Raw genomic sequence first — 22,935 nt, forward strand, 5'->3', positions numbered from 1 at the left:
GAACATAATACATAAAATGACATGTTAAAACTAGCAGCAACTAGCTATCTACAGATACATGTTCATTCATACTTTCTTTTTTCTTTTTTTGAATGTCTGCACTGTTCACTCAGACTTGTTATGACAGGAATGGGACACCAAGTTAGACCATTGAAGAAGTACTGTGTCCTCACACTGGGCACATAAACACAAATCCCCAGTAATTTCCTCCTTTGCTCACCCACATAGTCCACATCTAACCTGCCACGTCTCAGCAGAGCAGGAGCAGGTGACAGCCCAGCTGGCTGGGCAACAGCATCCAAGACCAGAAAGGGCTCGGATTGTTAAGGAAGACCCACAAGAAGATCTCCCCACTTAGCAAGTAAACACAGAGGCTTAACAAACCTAGCAGGTGTAAGCGGTACTGCTGAACATTAAATACAAAAGCATCTCAGAAATAGAGGTGATACCCAAGAACTAACCAAAATTCACAAGCTCAGAATTCGATACAGAAAGGACTAGGGAAGAGATGAAGTATCTGGGAGGAAAACCAAAAAATAAGTTGACAGACTGGAAGGAGGGAACAGTCTTCAGAGGGCAGAGCTTTGGATGAGAGCATGGAAGATAGAAAGTACCACACAAAGGCAAGGCAGCAGCAGGAGAAAGGCAAATGACACAGAAATAGAATAAGAGGAGAGTGTAGCTTTTGAAAAAAAAAGTTGAATGCATTTATAGGATACATTACACTGTGATACATGCTAGACTGAACAAAGAGAAGATATTTTAAATAAGAAAAAGTAAGGAGGGAGAAACCACAAGGACAGAAGAAGGAAAGAAACAGAAGGAGGTATCTGTACGCATATTTGCATCTGTATCAGGAGCACATGAAGATTATGAGCCTATGATTTTGGCAATTCCTTTTACACTACGAATTTAGTTGAAAGCGATGAAAAACTAAATTCGGGACCCAACAAATGAAAGGACTGTATTGCTATTCTATTTCAGCCAGAAATCATGCAATCTTTACATCTATTTTCAACACACCGTAAACTGACTTAAAATGATGAAGCAACACAGGATCAACACATTCAGACCGCAGAAAATTAGCTAAGACTTAAATAAGGTGGCCTTTCCAGCTCTGTAATTCACAAAGCAGCAGCTGTGCCTTCTACAGGAGCATTAGCATTAGGCTGTGGTTACACAGTGACTTTAATCCCACGTGAACCTGGGCTGCTACTGCACAGTCTTGCTTTCCCTCTCCTTCCTCAGGTACTCATTCCTCCTCCCTCTCATCCTAGCAGCAACACTTGTGCAGCCATGCAGCAAGCTGGATCAGGGAACAGATTTATCCAAAAATTATCCCTTTGGGGGAGAAGAGTTGGGTAAGGTTTGATTTCAGGTGGGTAAATTCCCTAATCCACATGGTTCACCCATCCTTGTGCTCCCACAGGGAGACAGGAGAAATAGTTGGCAAGTGGAGCTGGCCCTTCAGCAGCAGTCCAGAGTTCAGAACAGATTAATACAGCCATGTAACCACAACCTCATTCTCACTGGCAAAACATGAAAGCAAAGAAGTTTTAAAAAAAGACATTTTACAATACATTAGCAAAAACTGTAAAGGCATATACAGTTCTTTTGAAAAGCAGGCCTTGAGATAACGCTCAAGGTAAAGCAACTATCACCTAACAAGTTTATGAAGTCTATAGCATATAAACACACTACAGAAATACCAAATTGAATTGAAATGTGGATCATATAGAGCTCTCTCCAATTTGCAGACACATGCACACACACAAAAGGAAAGTATGCCTATGTCCCAGCAAACTAAGGGCAATTTCAGACTACTACATGTGACTTATTTACTACCACCAATCAAATAATGCAATCTTTAAAACCAAACCAAAATACATGAAAATTGCCAACACCTCTGATAAATTCAGCCATTCATAACCCAGTTGGCCCCTGGGGGGGGGGGGGTGGTATTAACTTGCTGCCTAAAAGCAGCCAGGAGTAGATAGAGTGAAGAAGTACTTCTAGCCATAGAGAAACTCTGAAGGATTTCTGGTTCACACCAACGAAGCCTACATTTACCTTTCGGGGGAAAAAACCCTCTTTCTCCATCACAGTTGCAGAAAGACAATCTTTTTATAGTAATGCCAGCACAGATCTACCACATGAAAGGATATGGTAGGTTTAGTGAGCTACAGAAGATAAACATATGTCATGCCTAAAACTGAGCCAATGATCCTAAAAGCATCCCGAATCACTTGTTCCACAAATTCCCCAGTCACCAAGCACGAAAAAATGTAATGCAGAGAGCCAAACAGAGATTCTAAACACAGAAATGTATTTTTAAGCCTATTTGCTAACGCATTTCAAAACACAATTTTTTATTATAGTCTTGTCAAGTCATGAAAAGATACTTCAGCTTTACTGCTACTAAGCTTCCACAGAGAAGAGAAATACAACACAGTTTCTATGACTGCAATGGATACTCGATTTTTTTTTTTTTTTTTTTTTAATAGATACTAGAATTTTACATTGTGTCAGAAGTTGTCCAACTCCCAGGGAAGCTTTCCACTCAACTACCAGCATGTAGTTTTGTCAAATCCCATGTATGCTTTCCACAAAGCAAAACATGTTGCCTTTTCTTCCTGGCCTCCAGGACCTGAATCTACATCCTTGCGTACAAAACACTGTATTATCACTCAAAAAGACGATGTATTTTAGATTTAAATAAACATAGTGGTTTTGTTTATGCACAGCCCTCAATGAGATTAAGTATCTGCAGAGGGGCTGGAGAAAAGGTAGTTACACCTACATGCCTCAACCCTGACTAAGAAGAATCCCATTTGGAATAAACGGTAGTTCAGTCTTCATCCTCTCCAAAAGAAATAGCTTAAGCCTTCAAACTACAAACATTTAAAGCACTGCTTAGTTTTGCATAAAGATATCAAAGCTATTGGAATGGCAAGTATGCTTATGATCTGGTAGGCTGCCAAAAAAAACCTGCTAATATACTAAACAATAGATGTATTCTGCTAGAACTCCTAAGAGAACTTTCGGATCTTTTTGTTGTAACGCTTCTTTTTAGTTGTATACAAAACTGAGCTGGAATGATATAAAAAAATGTAATTAAGAGTTTTAAATCCTATACAAATACTATGGTTTATAAGTATTACATATGTGATTTGAATGCTTGCATTTATATGCTAACAAATACAGTAATTATTTGTAATAATTTAACATTTTAAAATATGTATTCTTAATCACTAGCTTGCAAGCCATGTATTCAGAGTTCCTTGTTGCCACTGCAGCAGTTATGTTTGTAGAATTCAGAGCAGCATAAAACAAGAGCATGAAGTTGTACTCTTGCAGTGCCTGAAAGCTCCAACAGTGCTACGAAAGGACCCAAAATCCCTCAAGCCTTGATAAACAAACAGCGTTCAGTTAAAATTTAATACTTTTGGATAACAGCAGGGTGCCTTCTATAAAAATAATTCTTCATTCCAGAGACAAAAAGATCCTGTGTGTGGTTCCAGTGAGCATTGCTTTCTGGAACACTCCGGAATCACGGTGGCTGCATATCCTGAATACAGTCATAAATACACAAGTAATGGAATGACGAGGTTGACACCCAACTTCTCACACAAGTGTCACACACACTGACCAGCGGCGCAGTATCAAGACTACCAAGTCTTCAAAGCCCAGTTCCTCCTCCACAGCTAGATGCAATTAAAAGGCCTCTGCATCACAAACCAAGATCAGGGTTTTTTTCAGCAAATGTTTTTAAGCAAAAATTCTCTTGTTCTCTCTTACTGTTATCTGATATTTGAACAAATCCTTGACACGATGGAGCTGTCATATGCTATCACATCATTCCATGTTTAAAGAATGTTTTAATCTGTAAATCCATGCAGTGATCCTGCAAATGCAGACTGCTTGCAACAAAAATGCTGAATAGAGACTATGTACGTTTAGTGACCATGTCAGTGAATTAAATATATTAACCCAGTTTCTTAATCCATAACATTAAAATTTACAAATTAATTTAACTGTAGAAATTAAATTACATTAAAGAAAAATATTTTAAGCCAGCAGTTTCATGTTTTCCTGGTTTTGTATCCACAGGCTAATGATACTTATGATGTCTTTCAGCAGAATACAGACTGAAGTGATTATAAGCGCCTGAAAAATAGGAAATGGTAACAAAACCTGGACTAGAGCAGCAGTACCTGGCCTAGATGTTCTAAAAACAAGTTTCTATCTAGGGGAAAAAATTCCTTGAATCAGTCTGTTACTTATTACTCAGCATTTGCTTGTTAAACACTGCAGAGCCACTCATTTTAATCTAAGGAAATGAACACTGGGATCTTTCCCATATAAGAGTGTTTCAACACCCACAGAGGAGAGAAGGCTTAAGCCCCAACATTCTGATTTATGAAGAGAGGACACTGTGAGAGTGAGACAAACAGTACGTCGTCTGTCAAAGTTAACACATTTGTATTTTATATACAAATATGAAGCAAGAAATCTCATTTGAATAATTAACAGGTAGACTGTACGCTGCCAGAAAGAACAGGACAGCAGTGGACTTACTGGTGAATATCTTACAAAAGACCCATCCTAGAAATTGATTCTCTCCAAACAGAATGATTAATCCTCTGTATAATACCAGGTAACCACTACCACCATATTTTGTTAAAAGTGAACTTTTAACTTCAAGAGAAGCAATCGTATTAGGTAAAACGAATAATAAAACCCCCACAACTGATGTCATGTAGATTTGCCCTATCGATCTTAACCTGTGCAGAGTTTTAAATTATAAATGCAAATAGCTTCTTATAAGTTTCTGGTAAAAAAATACAATCTATTTAAAAGTGCTGTTCAAAGCTATCTCTAGTGAGACATAAATCATCAGTGGTTTTAAAATATTTTAATAATTTTAGCAATCTTACAACCAGTAAATCAAAGTCTTAGTCTATTATACAGAAAAATATTGCTGAAAAGACCAATGCTTTTTGTATGTTGTTTGTGACTTTTTTTTTAACATTTCCCCCATTGAAGAGAAGAAAAAATGGTTTGCATTGTGTTAGCTCCAGTTATAATTTCCAGCTGTGTCAAAACTTTAACAGCCTAAAAGCAGGAAATCCAAAGAGGAAATTCCATCGTCAGTTCCTGAAGTTTTGTAACTCAAATGTTCTTCCAAAAACCGGATCTTAAAGGAATTTTGGTAGCATTTTCTGTAACCTTACCTGATATCTTCAAGTAGCTCACATTCTGCCTGATGCTTGGCCTGAAGTTTTGTCATCTGCTCAACCTGAATGTTTTTTAGCTCTTGTGTAACTTTCACCTACAAAAAAACCACAGACCACATACATTTTCTGTAGAGTTTAAGTCAAATTTCAACATAAAAAACCAATTCGTGTCTTTCATCTCTTTTGAAATTGCACATTTCAGTGGAAAATTCAAACGCAGAGTTCAGAGTGCAGTTTAACCCTACACAACATTCATAAAGGCTGATTTCAGTAAGTGCTGTCACCCCAGCAGGCTTATACTGCGCATGGCAAGAACTTCATGCTTATGCCCAACCATTAACAGAAGTGCAATTTTATTCCAAAACCTGGGAAGATAGCTTGTGTGCAACAAAAGAGTTTTGTCTACCAAAAAAGAAAAAGCAGGCCACAGGGGAAAAAAATTAAATTTTAGCGTATACATTTAGCACTTCAGTGCAAGTCACACAATTTTGAAATTTATTAAACTGTCCTACAATTGCCATCATTTAAAGATAACTTAAACATCAAGTTGTTTTTTGATTGTGCATCACATCAGAAGAGCCCTCTATAAAAGGCTTCAGAAGGCTGGCCTTACACTTTTAGTATTGGCGCAGTTTTCCTTTGAACCTTGTGATCACGAAGCTAAAATTTCAATACTTTGGGAACCTACTTGATAACTGGCAGACAGCACCATTGGCACAGGTATCAGGAATTATTTGATTTTGGAAGGGAACCTTGAGGTGGTTTTGTTCTTGTTTTTATAAAACAAGAGGTCTTGACATTTAAGCCCTGTAGTGATCACAGTGAATCCATGTATCGGCCTAAAAAACGATCACCAGCATAGCTGAAGCCATTATGCATTCATGAGGACAGAAATGCCAAACAGTTACCATAATTGGGGGAAAGATGAACAATTCAGAGAGCAAGAAGACACAGATCTCTCTCTTCTTCGGTAGTCAGGCAGAAAAACCCTAGATCTCATCAGCTAGCAAAAGGCTCCTCAATTTTTATTCTGAAAATAATCCCCCAGAAACAAGCACCCTTTAATCACAACATTATATAAAGGCAAGTTTTTCACATGATACAAAAGACATGTATGCCCCTGACTTTAAGCAGAAGAAATATCTAGTTTTAACATGAACTTTCAGCGTTTTTGTTATCTGTATATGAAAAAAACCCTATTCAAAATAAACAAACCCACACCAGATGACCCACGTAATGGAAATAATCTCAAATGAAATAATATAGGCAAAGAATGACACACATGTAATATAAATAAGCCGCCAAATGCAAACAAAAATAGAAATAAAAACTGTTTAACAAAAGCAGAGTCCATCCGCAAAACAAGAGGTCGAGAGACAGGAATGAACCAAGGAGAGATCTTCACTGCAGCTGCCTGCCAGGGCTACTGGGGAGCTGGGGGGGATGACAAGGGATTTCTGTTTACGCTCCCTCTCAAGTCTTCCTCCCCTCCCAATCCCTCCTAGTCGGTATTATACAGTTCTCCACTCGGCAAACCCCTGCAATCTCCTCTCCTCATCGAGAAATCTCAGCATCACATATGAAATCTCAAACATCTACAGCGAGCTAAGACAATCTGGTTACAGCCCAAACCACCCTAATCGGGCAGCATCGCAAAGAATATGTAACGCGCACAAATCTCAAAACCACGAAACTCCCTTCCACGGTGTCTGTAAAGGAGCAGCCTCTCCATCCTGCGACCTGCTTCGCCGTCTCTAGCTCCCCCTTTCTCCCCACACACCAACCATTGCATACAACCCTCAAAATAACTAACCCATAAATCTCCATGTATCAGTACTTACACGCAGCTCAAGACCCCACTACAGCTCAAGTCTCCCAGATAACAACCTGCCTACACAGACAAGGCACACTAGGAACAGCCTTTTCTCCAAATCTACATTCCTTCTTACGCCTCTTCCCACACCAGCCGCCCCTAATGCAAAGCACCCCCCTGTTCCCATGGACCGCACGGACACAAAAAAGCCTCCCCGCTGCATTTGCGGATTGTTCCCATCACACATATGTTGCACATTTTTGGCTGTCCCTGTTCGCCCGCGCTCCTGATACATGCCGGGATAGCCTGCATCCTTGCATCAACTCCAGACGTGACCTTCTGCTCCAAGACAGCCAACCCATCGCTCTTGGCATCAACCCACCATAGTACCCAAACACAGCTGAGCCCCCAAAACACAGTCGGTAGCCCCCCACAACTGATACAGACTTGTCTCAACACCTCCGTGCAGCCAAGCCCTCTGCAGCCATTGACCCCCTTCCAGCCCAACCCAGCCACTGCTCTCCTTCATTTGGAGAACCTCCACTGGGTATGGGGGTGGCCCAACCACGGCCACCCCAACACCCACTCCCCCCACCCCCCGCACCCCTTTCCTCACCAACCCTTCCCCATGCCCCGTCCTGCCTCCAGAGCTCGCCTCCCACACCTGACCCATCCCACCCCACCACCACCCATCGCCCCCAACGTCCAGTTTCCAACACCCCCCCCTCCAGACATTTCCCCCTTACCCACCTTGTACGGCCACTCTCACTAAGCCCCCCCACCCCATTCCCTCCTCACACTTGCTCTCCCTCTCCTAACCTGCCTCCAGACTCCACCACTGCACAGCCCACCCGGCGCCCAACCTGCTGTCCCCACTCCCCCCCCCGTCCCCTCAGACCCCCACATCCACCCCCCCACACCCTACCCCCAGGCCCCACCACCCTGCCCCATCCCACTCAGCCCCCCCCCCCCCAAAACCAGTCCTCAGCCCCACTCGGCCCACCACCTTTCCCCCCACCTCCTCCACACACAGCCCCAGCCCCCAGCCCCTCGCCTCCCCCCCGAGGCGGGGGGGGCCCTCACCTTCCTCGGCGGGGGCTGCATGGTGCTGCGCTGGGTCTCCACATCAATTCCCTCCCCCCCGGCAGCAGGATGCGGCCCCCGCTGCAGGAGGAGGAGGAGGAGGAGGAGGAGGAGGAAGGGGCAGAGACCGTCTCCCTCCCGGTTCGGGGCGAGTCCCGGTCGGCGGGAGGGGCGGGTGGGGAGAAGCGGGGGGGGTGGGGGTGTGAGGCCGCCTTTTCCTCACAGGCAGCGGCGGGCGGGCGGGCGCCGAGCAGCGTCCCGAGTGCCGGGCCCTGGGGAGCGGGGAGGGAAAGGAGGCAGCGGAGGGAAGGCGGGGACGAGGAAAGACTTCGGGGGGAGGAAAGAAAAAAAAAAAAAAAAAAGGAAAAGGAGTTAAGAAAAAAATAAATAAAAGGAGGCGGCGGAGCGCGGCTCGGGAGCGCCCCGCTGAGGGGACGCGCGCCCTGCCAACGGCCCGCCCCACCACCGGCGGGAGACCTCCCAGCCGCCTAGAGCGGCTACCATAGAGTGGCGGACGAGGAAAGAGAGACGGGGCGGACACGCCCCCCGCCTTCCCCCCACGGCGCCCCGCCCTGCCGGAGCGCCGGCTCCCGCTGCGGCCGCTGGGGGGCGCCGTGAGCAGGGCGAGGGGCGGGGCGAGGGGCGGGGCGAGGGGCGCGGAGGGGTGCAGGGGGTACACAGGGAGGGTGCAGGGGGGGTTCGGAGGGTGCACGGGGGGGATTCAGGGGATGCACGGGGGGGAGCCGTGGGGGTTCAGGGGGTGCACAAGGAGGGTGCAGGGGGGGTGCCAGGGGGTGCACAGGGGGGTGCAGGGGGGGTGCCAAGGGCTACACAGAGGGGGGTGCAGGGGGGTGCCAGGAGGTGCACGGTGGGGGGTGCAGCGAGTGCACAGGTTGGGTGCAGGGGGGGTTCAGGGGTTGCACGGGGGGGGTTCAGGGGGTGCACGGGGTGGGTGCCGGGGGGTGCACAGGGTGAGTGCGGGCGGGGTGCCAGTGGGTGCACAGGGAGGGTGCAGGGGGGGTTCAGGGGGTGCACAGGGAGGGTGCAGGGGGGGTGCACAGGGAGGGTGCAGAGGCGGTGCAGCTTGTGCACAGGGAGGGTGCCAGGGGGGTGCACAGGGAGGGTGCGGGGGGGTTCCAGGGGGTGCACAGGGGAGTGCAGAGGTGTGCACAGGGGTGTACACAGGGAGGGTGCAGGGTTTGCACGAGGGGGTGCAAAGGTGCGCACGGGAGGGTGCGCAGTGGGGTGCACGGAGCGCAGGGGTGGGCGCAAGGGGGGGTGCAGGGGTGTGCATATGGGGTACAGGGGGGGTGCACAGCACCGCTCCCCATGGCCATCACCTGCGTGCTGCTGCGTATTGGCCCAGGTTCCAAGGCATGAGTCCACCGCAGGATCCGGCCACACAGATTGGGGTGCAGGGGACAGTGGGGGACACCCCTGACGTGCTCTGCGCTGGAGGAAAACCAGCCATCGCCTTCGCTCCAGAACTTTCGGGCTGCCCAAGCAAAGTGGGGCAGCAAGAGCCAGACCTGAGCTGGAGTTGGAGTATGTAAGAGATCGTCACCCTCAGACCCTGGGGACGGTGACCGGAGCAGTCCCGTGGGGTTGGCACCCAGATCCTGGCGCATCCCAAAACCGTCGCACCGGGAGCAGAGCGCCTGAACGCGCGACGGCCAGCAAGCCTTTTGCAGGAGGTTGCTTTTAATCAAAGGAGAATAAAATGAAGCTGAGCTCTTGAGCGTTGCAGGCGCTGGTGAGATGCAGGAGAGCCCGGGAGGCAGAAATGATGTTCCCTGCCACGCAATGTCATGTTTCGCTGGGTGTGAATTAAAAACCCCTGATCAGACATGCTTCCCCCCCATCCCAGTACTTAGGTTGTTTGGCTTAGCTTATTAGATCTGCTGCAATAAAATCTTGAAAATATTAAAGTGCATTTGGATGTTTCCTTTAAGCAAATTACCAGGGCAGTTTGCAGAGCGTAAGGCAATTCTCATAATTGTGTTTTCCCAAGTGCTGCAGCGTTGCTGCTGCTCCATCACTGGCTCCTTTATTATTGATGAACTGCTTTACTCCAGCTCCCAGAAAATGACCCCTCGCCTTTAAAGATGTTTTAACCATCTTGAACGCTTTAAAAAACTAAAATGCAACTTGAATTTTCCTTTCTCCTCCAGCTATTAGTTTATTTAGTGCTGCTAATTAGTCTAACTCATTCTCCCCAGGAAAACTTCTCTAAATGATGAGTGAGAAGCAGTGCATCAACAGATGCTGTGAAAATATATTGCATCTCTCTATTTGAGCTACATGACCTGCAGACCCCTGAAGGTGTTCTTGCAAGACCATGCCCCGTGCCCAGTAGCAAGTTTAAGTCCATCCAAAGCATTTCCTACACACCGACATATAGCTGGGAAAGTGCTTTGAGAAGACCAAAGCATTGAGTGCAGTCGTTCTTTAATATATATGTTGCAGCTCCTGCATGCAGCGTGGTGCTCAAAGCCAGGACGAGCAAATGCAATGGGGTGCACTCAGGGGGGATGCAGAGGATGCTTCATTCAAGCAAGAGGGTAGAAAAATCGGTTGGAAAAAAGGATTTTGCTGGGCTAGGAAAAATGAGCTGGTGCTCTGGAAGCCACGGCTTGCAGGGGGAGTGGGTTTTTGCAGATAAACTCTTAAGTCAATAGCGCAACGTGCAACGATCTGCTTCCCCAGCAATAAAATCATTGCGCTGAATCGATGTGAAATGCAACCTCTGCCGAGCTCCCGGTGTTTTAACTCATTGCCCCAAAACTGAGTCGTCCTGCAGAAGTTTTGCACCTCGCGCTTCGTTCTTCCAACCAACCTGAAGGAGTTTCCTCCTAAATTATCTCAAAGTAGTATCTGTGCACACAACCCTTTGCACGCGCAGACGTAAATCATCCACAGGCTTTTGCATGCAGGACTGAGAAGTGTTTTAGGTATGATGCCTGCAAAAAGATGCATCATCCTCCCCTATCATGCACAGCAGTAGTTTTTGCACCATTTGCCTGTATTCTTCCATTAATAATTTCATTTTATATATTCGACTGCAGATTCCCTGAAGCCTGACCCACGGGGCACTGCAGGTTCAATGTGGGTCCCGGGGGAGTTTGCATCTTCGGTGATAAATCATGATGGAGCTGCCTCTTGTAGCTGTCCATAGCACTTCCACATCTTTATCATACTGATAATAATCACAAATGGGGGGGAAAAAGACAGAAAATGAAGATGATCAAAAAGTAAATAGTGTAAGTGTCTAAATGCTGTGTATTTTATCAAAAATACTTGTTTTCACGGCACAACTTGAGTTCAAGCTGCATATTCTGAGCCTTTACCCCTTGATTTCTCCTTTTTGATCACACAAATGTAAGCAGGGCTTGAAGGCAGCTGAGTGTCCTGCAAACCCAGATGATTATAGACAAGCCCAGCTGAATCTGAACATCACAACTGAAGCTAACGGGGGGGGGGAGGTTATTTCCTTAAGTCATATATGGCAAGAAAGTTCCTGGCCAGATGTTGGAAATATAATAATTAATCCTCTACCAGGCTGGCTTGGTGGCCTGCATCCCAATCAATCCCCATCTGCTACATCCACCTGCTAATACAGCTGCACCAGATGTTGCTGGCACATGCTCCAACCTTCCTCACTGCCAGAAAATAACCTCTGAGTTGCAGCAGCTCAACCGACAACTGACCCAAAAGAGCAAAAGGGAGTTTCTGCAGCTCATTTCAGGCATCACACAAAGGTTTGCACTGAGCTAACGGGAGCTCGGTGCTTCTCTGCCCTCCAGAAAGGTGGACCCACTGATGGGTTTTTAGGGGATGGAACAATTGTAGGGTTAATAGTAACACGGGGCATATTCAGAAACCGCTGCCTTGATGTGTTGTGTCTAAAGTCTGAGATAAATTTTAATTTTGGTGGTATTTATTTGCTTTGCATTGGTGGGAGGTAGTTAAGGCCGTATAGCTCGAGGTGGTTCAGCCCCTAATAGTCGCAGAATAATCAGTGCAGGAGGTTTATTGAGGGCTTCGTTCTCTAGGGTCTCCACAAGCAACGAGCATATTCACCCTGAAAAACCAAACAATAAAGTAAATGGATCCACTGCTACAGAAATAGAGTTATTAATGGCAGGGGGTGGGCTGGATTAGTTAAATAATCTTTGAGGAGGGAGATGCAGCATCATTTAAAAAGGGAAATGCAGCCAAAGGACTTTTATAGTTTTCTAAATAGTCATTTGTCTTACTTTTTCTCCAAACAAGAAGCACATGAAACATTTCTAATGAAACCTGACATTTCCATGAAGCCAGGCCAAGCTTTAAGCAGAGATTTACGGCTCCAGAAGGCGCTGGCATTGGCTTGCAGCTGGCAAACGGGGCCGTTTTGGGTTGATGTTGCTTCTCCCTCGGTCGGGGATGCTCAAAGTGCGACTCACGGTGTGATGAACCAGTATCCTTCAGACACCGTTCTGCGTGCTGAGGTCTTTTAAAAAGCTTTTCCATGGGGAAATGGAGGATTTTGATCAGCACCCACTGCAGCTTCCTGGCTCCTCATGGGTTAATCTGCCCTGCCAGCTAACAAGCCAGAGAAATCCCAAACAAGACATGAACAATTCCTCCTCCATCCAGGAGAAAAACCCAGCCTGGGACTGATCCTGGCCCAGCAGCCAGGAACTGGCTCCCAGTCCCTGGCTTAGAGCTGCTCCCCCACTAACCAGGACCCAGTTCATCTCCATCACTGCGAAACTGGGAGCTGGATGTGCCAGGAACTGGCTGCGTATTGGCAAGAAGAGGGAAATTTGTTAATTGGGTATTGAGATAAAAACCTCCCAGCGATGGGCATGAGCAAATAATCCCCCGGCATTCCTCGGAGCAGTCACGCATCCCTAATTCCCTGAGCGATGCACAGCGCAGCAAGCAAATAAGCAAGAAGAGGACCCGAGTTATGAGCTGGTAAAAGTAAGGTATAGCTGTTTTGGCTAAATAATAGGAAAAATAAACTGTGGTCCTCATTGAGATAAGCAGCTCCTGGGGTATGAGCATCTGTGCTGGTGAGGAAGAGCTTTCCCAGGTCAGGGATTGTCCTGGGTGGTGATTGTCCTGGTTTCAGGTGGGATAGAGTTAGTTTTCTGTTTAGTAGCTGGTACAGTGTTATGGTTTGGGTTCAGTATGAGAAGAATGTTGATAACACACTGATGTTTTCAGTTGTTGCTAAGTGGTGTTTATACTAAGTCAAGGATTTTTCAGCCTCTGATGCCCAGCCAGCAAGAAGGCTGGAGGGGCACAAGGAGTTGGGAGGGGACACGGTCAGGACAGTTGACCCAAACTGGCCAAAGGGGTTTTCCATACCATGTGACATCATCCCCAGTATATAAACTGGGGGGAGTTGGCCCAGGGGGGATCGCTGCTCGGGAACTAACTGGGCATCGGTTGGCGAGTGCTGAGCAATTGCAGTGTGCATCACTTCTTTTGTATATTCCAATCTTATTATTATTATTTTCTTCATTTCTGTTCTACTAAACTGTTCTTATCTCAAGCCATGAGTTTTGCCTTTTTCCTTCTGATCCTCTCCCCCATCCCACTGGATGGGGGGGAAGTGAGTGAGCGGCTGCGTGGTGCTTAGTTGCTGGCTGGGGTTAAACTACAACAGGGATGGAGCGGCTCCAGCTGAGCTGGCCGGTGGCTTTCTTATCAAATCCTGCTGCGGAAATGAGATCCCAAAGGATCTGCCTTCCCTCAGGGATCTGCCCGTGCTGCCAGGTTATGCCTGTGCAGGCAGCTTTCATGCCTGCCTGCCTGCTTTCATGAAGAAAGTGGCTCCCAAAATCCATCAACAAGGTGGGATCCAAGATGCCATCCCACATGGTGAGCAAAAAAGGTATTGCGTGTGTCAGCGGCAGGGAGTTGGGGAAGACCTAAGGGATGAAGGAACGAGTGTTTCAGGGTACCTACGCTCCATTTGGGAACGCCTCTTCTGCATAAGCCAAGGGGAGGCTGTGTGCTTCCCCATCCCCACGTCTCTCAGCCGTGCAACCCTCCTGCTTATAGAATCATAGACCATTTAGGTTGGAAAAGACCTTTGAGATCATTGAGTCCAACCGTCAACCTAATACTGCCAAGTCCACCACTAAACCATGTCCCTAAGCACCACATCTACACGTCTTTTAAATATCTCCGGGGATGGTGACTCCACCACTTCCCTGGGCAGCCTGTGCCAGTGCTTGACAACCCTTTTGGTGAACAAGTTTTTCCTAGTATCCAATCTAAACTTTTCCTACCAGAACTTGAGGCCATTTACTCTTGCCCTAGCACTTGTTCTTTGGGAGAAGAGACCGACCCCCACCTCACTACACCCTCCTTTCAGGTCGTTGTAGACAGCGATAAGGTCTCCCCTCAGCCTCCTTTTCTCCAGGCTGCTCTAGATCCTTCACCAGCTTCGTTGCCCTTCTCTGGGCATGCTCCAGTACCTCAGTGTCTTCCTTTTAGTGGTTTTGTTGTCTGTCACATCATGTCATGTCATGTCCTTACATGCACGATTGTCCTTTGTCTCAAATAAATAGGGTTATAGATCCCAGTCCCAACCTGCTTTGGGTCCCCAACCAAGGCGCAAGGTCCAGCACCTGGGCTGGCTCTGGCAATAGTTCTGTTGCCCAGAGCGGTGGTCGATGCCCCATCCCTGGACACATTCGAGGTCAGGTTGGACGGGGCTCTGAGCAACCTGATCTGGTTGAAGATGTCCCTGCCCATGGCAGGGGGGTTGGACTAGACGACCTTGAAAAGTCCCTTCCAACCCAAACCGTGCTGTGATTCTATAATAGCAGGGGACCAGACACAAGGGTGGGGGACCCCAAGGAGAGCAAGCTGTGGATGCTCCCCGACACCTTCACCCTAAGTCTGGCTTTGCCCCGTGTCACCTTGCCAAGGAGTCAACATGGAAACAGCCACAGGAGCCACCCAGGGTTTCCTGGCCAGCACATCCCATGGAGGGAGAGAAATAAAACACAACCGTGCTCCGAGCGGTTAAGGAAACAATTTGTCAGCCCTGTTGATTTTTAATCTTATGGAATGCTTTTTGTAAATCTGGCTGTTTGTGAAGTTTTATCCCCTCCCTGCAACCTCTCCAGGAGGGACCGAGTCCTCCTGAGGATGCTCAGGGCATTAATACTCTGGTTTCCCTTTGGATATGCCAGTGGGAATAGGGAGCTGCTTCCTTGGGGTCCACACCAGAGCGAGGAGGGGCATGAGATATTGGGGGAGATCAACATTGAATTAGCTGAGAAAGGCAGGATCTCATCACACTGTCACTAAGCCAAGCAGAATAAACAGCTTTTTAAAAAAAATTATTTTATGTATTCTTGTATTTTATTATTACTTCATATTTTAATTTTATTTTATGTATTATTTTATTTTACTATTACTTATATATTTTATTTTATTTTATTTTATTCTATTTTATTTTATTTTATATGAAAGAGGGTACAGAATATGGTCCCGAAGAGATACATAAAACCCAGGGAACCCCAACAGAGATGAGACATAAGGGTTGGAAACCCCAAAAGCCAAATACCAGCTGATGGTGACAAACCACAGCTGAAAATAGCAGTGTATTCCCTCATCCAAAAAAAAACCAAAACAAAAGAATCTGGCCATAAAAGCAACATATGGAGATGAACCCCAAGGAGTGGAGGCTCACTCGAGTCCCATCCTCACGCAGCTCCCTCGGTGTAAAAGGCATCGCTTTGGAGTTGGGCTCCCAAGTGGCCGCTTCCCCATGTGCCTCTTTATTCTTCACATCTGAGTTTAATCCCTGAAGAGGTTTAAACCTTTTTAAGTACAAAAAGCTCACGGCAAGCAAGGAAAATGCTTTGCATTTAAGGACTCTTGGCTGCAAGGATGCGCTTCAGAGCAAAAACCGGCATGTTTTAACCCACGCTATGGGGAGGGTGATTAATGCATGAGGCAGCTTTGGCTGCGAAAGCCTCAGCAGAGAAACATTTCCACCAGCAAATCCAAGCAGTTGCTGATAAAGCAGATTTTGCCTGCTGAACTGGCAGGAGTTTTCCTGGCAGAAGGATTTGCTCGCCAATGGAAACCGCGGTGGGAGGGGGCTGCCCATGCAGCAGTCGCTGGTCAGCGAGGTCCTCCCTGTCCTGGGGAGATGATATGGGAACTGCTTCCTCTGGGGAAGTCAGCTTTGTATGTTAAATATGAATACACATAGGACTATATAGGAATATGTATTTTTACGTTAAATAGGAATACATAGGAATATGTATTTTTATGTTAAATAGGAATATATAGGAATATGTTTATATTCAATATGAATATATAAGACATAAAAAGCTTAATAGATATTATAGACAGACAGGTAAGTAGATAGATGAATAGATAGATAGATGGATAGACAGATGGATAAATAGATGGATAGATAGACAGATAAGAACAAAAGAATGACAAAATCAAAAGGAAAAAATAAATGAAAGTATAAAAAAAAAAAAAACCAAAATTATCTGTAATAATTAACCATGAAATCCTGGGGGATGACACAACCATTCTCTTCCCCGCCTGTGTCTTTGCCAGTACAGGAGCCGACCGCTCCAAGCAGCAGGTAAAGCCAAAAATTGAGCTTGGGATTATCTGACGGCCGTGTTTTTGTTCTGTGTGTTTCTCCCAGGGCTTCAAAGGTCATGGTGGCACCGAACCAGATGTTTCCAGCCTCCAGATGTTGTGCCTCCAGATGATTCCAGCTCTTCCTTTCTCCCTTGCCGCTGATCCGATAATATGGGGACAGGTTTTTGGAGGCCACGGAGATGCCTTGCCATGTGCACATCTCAGGCTGGGGGTAATTCCAGCATCTGTTGGGGGGGGTCCTCACACCCCTCTGCTTCCTGGGATGCGGTGAAACACGAGGGATGGTGGGTCCTGGTCCCACCTTCGTTGTTCAAAGCAACCCACGTGCTCAAGCAATGATGCTGGCATGCACCTTGCACTGCCCCAGCAGAGGTTTCCCAGCACAGCGGCTGTTTTCCCTGGATTTCCCCGAATTAATTATTTGATTTCTATTCCACCTCTTCATTCTTTCACCCAGAAGGCTTTGCATATCCGTCAGAAGGAAAATATCGGGCTGGTGATGGAGCCTCCAGGCTTTCCCCACGTGGGGGTGCCATGCGGATGTGAATCGGGCTGGTGTGCGTGTCCTACAGCCATGGCAAGGCAAAAGGTGACACCTAAGCAACAGAGACAGCTCATTTTTTTTGCCATTAAAAAAAAAAAAAAGTTGATTTGGAAACAATAAGATTCATAAAGCAGGCAAAAAGCAAGAAATTATACAGATGGGGAAAAATAAAATTCGCAGAGTGTGCTTTAAGCATCTGTATAATTTCTTGCTTTTTGCATGCTTTGGTGCTCCCCAGCGGAAGAAAAAAATCCTTCTTTGGAGCTTGCTGTAACCTGGTGCAAATTGAAGAAACCTTGAAGTGGCTTTTCAGGAGCCCAGGGGATGAATCAGCCTCCTCCAGGTTAAACTGGGGCGGAACGACTCATCCTGCAGCCGAGATGGCTGCGGGGGGATAGAGGTCCGGCCGAGCAAGAAGAGAGCCCATACGGCCCTGCCACGTCCTGCTTGGGCCTGTTCCACCACATTTCGGTGAAGGCTGGTACACCCAAACAGCTTTGTTCCCCATGCTCTGCTGTCCTGGCCTCTCCCCATTCCTCCCTTACAATGTTTACCATACCTGGAGGGGTGAGACTGGGATTAATTTCCATGAGAACACATCAAAAGAGTAAATATCTCCGAGCAGGGATGCTTGACAGGTTTATGGGGTTTGTTTTCCTCCAAGACCTGGCAGCTTTCCTGCCCTTTTTCTGGTTGCTTGTGACCAGACGTGAACATCAGGGTCCGTGGACGCAGGAGGCATCTGCCCATCTGGAGCAGGACGCCGTCTCTGCCCTTTGTCCCGTCCCAGCATGGGACCATAAGTGTTTCCAAGTCTATCCAGGAGGTACTTCTTGGTGCTTTCAAATGGAGGTGACCTCTCTGCTGGTGTAAATCAGGTAAGTCCTAGCACATTCTTCTCCTTTCACTGTGGTTATCTCCCATCCTGTGAGCTGGGAGCAGATGGGGGGAGGCGAAGAGAGGAGATGAGGGTTATGTCCAGTGATGGGTTTTAGCCTTTGGGTGGGAGCGAATCTGCGGGGCTGCTATGGTCTGGTGTAGGAGTTGGACCCACAGAGCACAGCCCCATGGGGTCACATCAAACATTCATCAGTTGCTTTTCTGATGCGGAGCTGTTCTCCACCAGCAGCACCTCAGGAGCAGGAGGCAGGAGGTCACTGATGCTACTGGAGTAGAGGAGATATAAGAAGAGTCTCCAAGAGCCATCCAACGATGCTCCTGAGGTTTGGGAGTATTTTGACAGCGGGCACAGCTTCATGGGCTCACGTTGTGGATCACATTACCCCTGGGATGTGGGCAACCAGAGATGGGTGCAGGGCCTTCTGCCAAGACCCAGCCCCGCACATTCACCATCTCTGGGTGTGACTCCAGGAACGCATGTCTGCGTTCAACCAGGAGTCGTCAGCATAACTTCTGTGGAGCTGGGATGGGATCTGAGGTGTTATTGCCTCCAGCCTTCCTCCTGAGGGTCATCTCCAAGGTCCAGGGACTGGGGCATCAGCAAGCCTCCACCAGCCTCTTTCCTCCAAACTCTTCCACATGACATGGACATGGACACAGACAGGGACATGGACATCCCAGTGAGCAGCAAGATCACCTGAAGACCTGTTCAGGGTCCTCAGGGTTGGGACACACCTGCTGAGCTGCCCCTGAGAGGCAGTTGTTGAATTTGTCTTTGGGAAAGTGGCCTTCACCTTCCTGAATGTGACCTCGAAGGAGTTGACATAACCATCAGGAAATTATGGCAGTAAGGAAGTGTGGGACAGTAAGAAAAAAGGGATGAAAGGAAAGACAAAAGCTCTGAAGGGATGAGAGACAAGAGGAGGCTTGGACCAGGGAAGAAGAGAAAGGACATCGAGGCAGGAGACAGGTTGTAAAGACAAGGGAAGAATACTGGAGTTGTGAAGAGTTGAGGTGTGTGACAGCAAATATGAAGATGACGATGCTACTTGGCTCTTTTTAAAGCACCAGAAGCACCCTGGGGTCTTGTGGATGCTTTCTGCATTGTAAGAACCTTCCATGCTTGCTTGGTACATGCAGGAGGACGAGGTTGAGGAGACACTCACTGGGCCAGAGCTACAAATCCCCAAAAGGTGTTGCTGTGTGTTCAGGGCTCTCCCAGAACAGATGTCCCAGCTTGTTTTCATTTGGGAAGAACCAAGGTTGTGTGCTCCGGGGCTGCGTTTCCAGAGCAAACCAATGTGCAGTAGGTGGAACAATCAGGGCAGGCACTGAAAAACTGCTTGTTGCTCTGAATTAAAACGTTGCCTTTGAGTCCTGTGTGCTCAGCAGTGCGGAATTCCTCCATGCTGCCCCACCACATCATCCATAGCAGGAAATACGCCTTCGACAGTGGAGGAGGCATCACACCACGTACATTCTATAGAGGTTACCATGTCCATGCCTGAACATCCTCCAAGATGTGTCCCCTTTTTAACAGAGGGTGATTTGGGGAGAAGGATGGTTGCATGCACAATGGTCGGGGAGAGAAGAAGTCTGGTGGACACGTTGGAGACTCCTTCCCCATGGTAGAGCCCAGAGCCAAGCTCATGTGTCTGGCTGTCTCCAGGCAGTGTGTTCACAAGTCAAGGAGGTGTGGATTTCTCCGAGCTGCCCGGCTTTGTTGTGAGAAAAGACAGGAAAGGATGAGGGTGGTTGCAATGTAATAAGGCAGACTTGCAGGCACGCTCAGCAGTGATGAAACTGGACCCCTGAAGCTGCTCAGAGGGTGGCCAGGAGATCCTGCTCTGAGATAAGGCTGAGCTGAGGGCCTCAGCAGGCTCCAAAAATGGAGGTGCTGCTCATGGATGACAGATCTCCAGTTGGCTTTTATATCTTTAGCAACCAGTGCCTGTGTTGAGGTGCAAGGTCAGAGCTGTAAGAGCATCTTCTCAGCTTTCTGAGAACTCCTCCACGTTTGGAGGCTTCCCACGCCTTCCTTGGAAGTACAAGCTGTCATCAGACTGACAAACTCCTACTCTAAATTGACTCTGGCCTGATGGACGTGGATCTGATCCCCAAACCAGTGTTTGCCCTGCTTTCCTGGGCACACTCTCAGTGTCTCCAGCTCACAGAGACCTGCTGCTGCCGGCCCTGGCTTGTGCAGGAGCACGTCGGGACGGGGCTGTCCCTACTGCCGTCCCCTCTGCGTGAGCAGAGCAACGTGTGCATTCCTGCTACAAATTCCCCTGCCCATCCGTGCGTCACTGCTGCTCTCCCCCATTTCTTGTTAATGTGTAACTTGAAACTTGCTGGGGCACATTTCTGTGATCGCAAGGTTATCTGTTCCCGGCTGGATGCATCCCTGCCTGCTCGGACCACGGGTATTTTTATCTGCAGGTAGATGGTATCATGTGAAGGGCAGTGGGTGGGGAGGGCTGAGCATGCTGGAAGGTTTTCCTGGATCCCTCCAGGGCAGCCATGGAAAAGTCCTTCTTGGACAGAGGGTAAATAACCACCTGGAGAGACGTTCTACAAAAATGTGTCTGAGAGCAGTTTTGGGGACCAGGAGCTCAACGGGGCTCAAGGCTATTGTGTGGCTGAGAGAAGAGGTGGGAAGCCCTTCTCCTCCTTATTTGCTAGCTGCAGAGGGAAAGGGACTGTTGGATTGCTTTCTGTGTCCATGGCAGACGTTCTGGAAGTACATGGCACCAGCAGCACTGGATGGTTTTTAGAGCAGACATGTGTTGAGCAGGAGTGGTGTGGGTAGAGCTGGTTGACCCACAGAGCGGGGGGACGGTGGAGATGCTGGCACCTCGCTGCACCCTCTCGTTATCAGGGCACTGCTCTGCGCCAAGGGCTTGTCTACACGGGGACCGTATCAGCCTGCGACTGCCTGGGCTGGACGGAGATGGCCCGTTTCCAGCGATCCTCACTTGGTCATGTCCCATCGCAGCCCTGGTTATCAACACCGGCCATCCCCACCACCCTGGCACTGATGTTTCTCCTGGTGCTTTTGCACACAGACATCTCCATTCACCCCGACCAGCCTTAATATCTCTGTTTCACCTCTCTGCCTCTCTTCCTACAGCCAGGGACAACTGAAGGGAGGAAGAAGCAGTGTCCTGCTGGGGGATGAGCCCCTTCCGACCCCAAACACTCCCACCTTTGAAGCTCAGGAGAACGGCTGTTGTTCAGCTAAGGGGAATTGCATGCCTTAAGGTCTGGATGCAGCCTCAGATCCTGCAAGGACCTTTTCCCAGCACCTTCTCCAAATGAAAGGTGACTGGCAAGTCTCCTCCCGACATTGTGGCCACAAGCCCAACCCTACCTTCTTTTATGCTTCATATTTTGCACGATGTTACCATCTCGACCACTGAAGCGACAGTTGGACCAGGAGTATTTCTTCCTTATAATTTTTTTTACTGCTTCTGACCACAGCACTTCTGTAGTGCAACTCAGCAACATTCACATCCCTTCCTCTCTCATTTCTTGGAAACGTCACTCTCTGATTCCTTTTCCTCTATTTCAGTCTTTCCCAAAAAGGGGGGTGAGACCCCAACACTGAATATTACATCCAGTGGTATAAGGCTTTTCTTGCTTGGGCAAGAGGCTGCAGGATCCAAGAGCATCCTTACAGGGAGGGATCCCATGACTGTTGGCTCCTCCAAGGAAGGGCCTGTCCCTGGGTGCCAGTCAGGGAAGGAAAACAGAGATGAAGCTCCTAGGAAAACCCAAGGGGAACTGTGACCTTTGTGGTCATTGGCTGGACTCTGCTCCAGAGGGAGCACCTGGAAGGAGACAGGAGAGGAGGGCATCAGGAGATGGATGGGGGGCCTTGGAGGTGCCCATCTATGGATGGGTGGAGATCTTGGAGCTGCCCATCCTCTGCCAAGGCTAGGAAGGAAGTGAAACTAGGTTTGAAGCTGGAAGTGTGGTGCGAGCCAAGTTCAGCACTTTTTTCCCCATTTTGTGGAAGGGCCTGCCATGCTCCTTCGAGAGGGTGGGTGCGGGGGAGACATGGGCTTAGAGCCGGGCTTTGGCAAGCAAGGAGGGAACCGAAACTTCCCCTGTGAAGAAGAAACAGTGGGAGCAATGTGCTGATGTGTCTGTCTCTAGCTGCTTTGATTTAATTCCTGTTAAACTCTTCTCTACGAAGACCTGCATGTCTTTTACGGAGATGATGCTTCATGGTCAAGCATCATGCTCGCTAAAGCAAAGTGACTGCGAAGCACCGGCCTGAGAGAAAAAAGTGGTTTATCCCTGTTGTAAATGAGCAACGGGGCAGAGATCAGCCCCACTCCTGCCTGCTTTTCTCTTCTGCCACTTGCCTTTGCCAGTGAAATGATCTTATTTGGAGGGCGAGGCTTTGAGGCATGTGGGGAGATGAAAACCCCAATTTGTGAAAGAAAATAAACCAAACGGCCCCAGCCATTTTTATTCTCCTGGAGCAGACCATGCACTGAGAAAAGAGATTGTGGCTGTAATTATCAGATCTAATCAAAGTGCTTTAACAATAACTAATCTCCTAATTTAACTTCCAAATGTAAAAACACAGACATATTGAGTGTTTTGAGTTTTTTGTGAGCACACTCATCTTGCTGCTTTTAGCCTAAGCATCAGAAAGCAGGAATAAAACCCATATAAATACTAATTTCAGATCTGATTTCTCATCCATA

At 47.7% G+C, this 22,935-nt stretch overlaps 1 protein-coding gene across 3 annotated transcripts in view; it reads right to left on the bottom strand.

Annotated features, from left to right (window-relative positions):
- FCHSD2 (FCH and double SH3 domains 2) overlaps nt 1–8,636 on the bottom strand; it is a 162,924-nt gene extending 154,288 nt beyond the window's left edge. Inside the window, exons 1-2 of one of the 3 annotated variants that reach the window (XM_069808636.1) lie at nt 8,134–8,636; nt 5,235–5,332 (exon numbers count right to left, since the gene is read on the bottom strand). In XM_069808636.1, the coding sequence (XP_069664737.1) occupies nt 5,235–5,332; nt 8,134–8,154 (119 nt within the window). In that variant the 5' untranslated portion in view covers nt 8,155–8,636. Of the gene's footprint in view, nt 1–5,234; nt 5,333–7,078; nt 7,099–8,133 lie in introns of those variants that run through there. The other 2 variants (XM_069808638.1, XM_069808637.1) reach the window with 2 other exon arrangements.
- Between the last annotated feature and the right edge of the window lie 14,299 nt (nt 8,637–22,935).

This window comes from Haliaeetus albicilla, chromosome 20, assembly GCF_947461875.1.
Source record: "Haliaeetus albicilla chromosome 20, bHalAlb1.1, whole genome shotgun sequence".
In the NCBI taxonomy this organism is placed as follows: Eukaryota; Metazoa; Chordata; class Aves; order Accipitriformes; family Accipitridae; genus Haliaeetus; species Haliaeetus albicilla.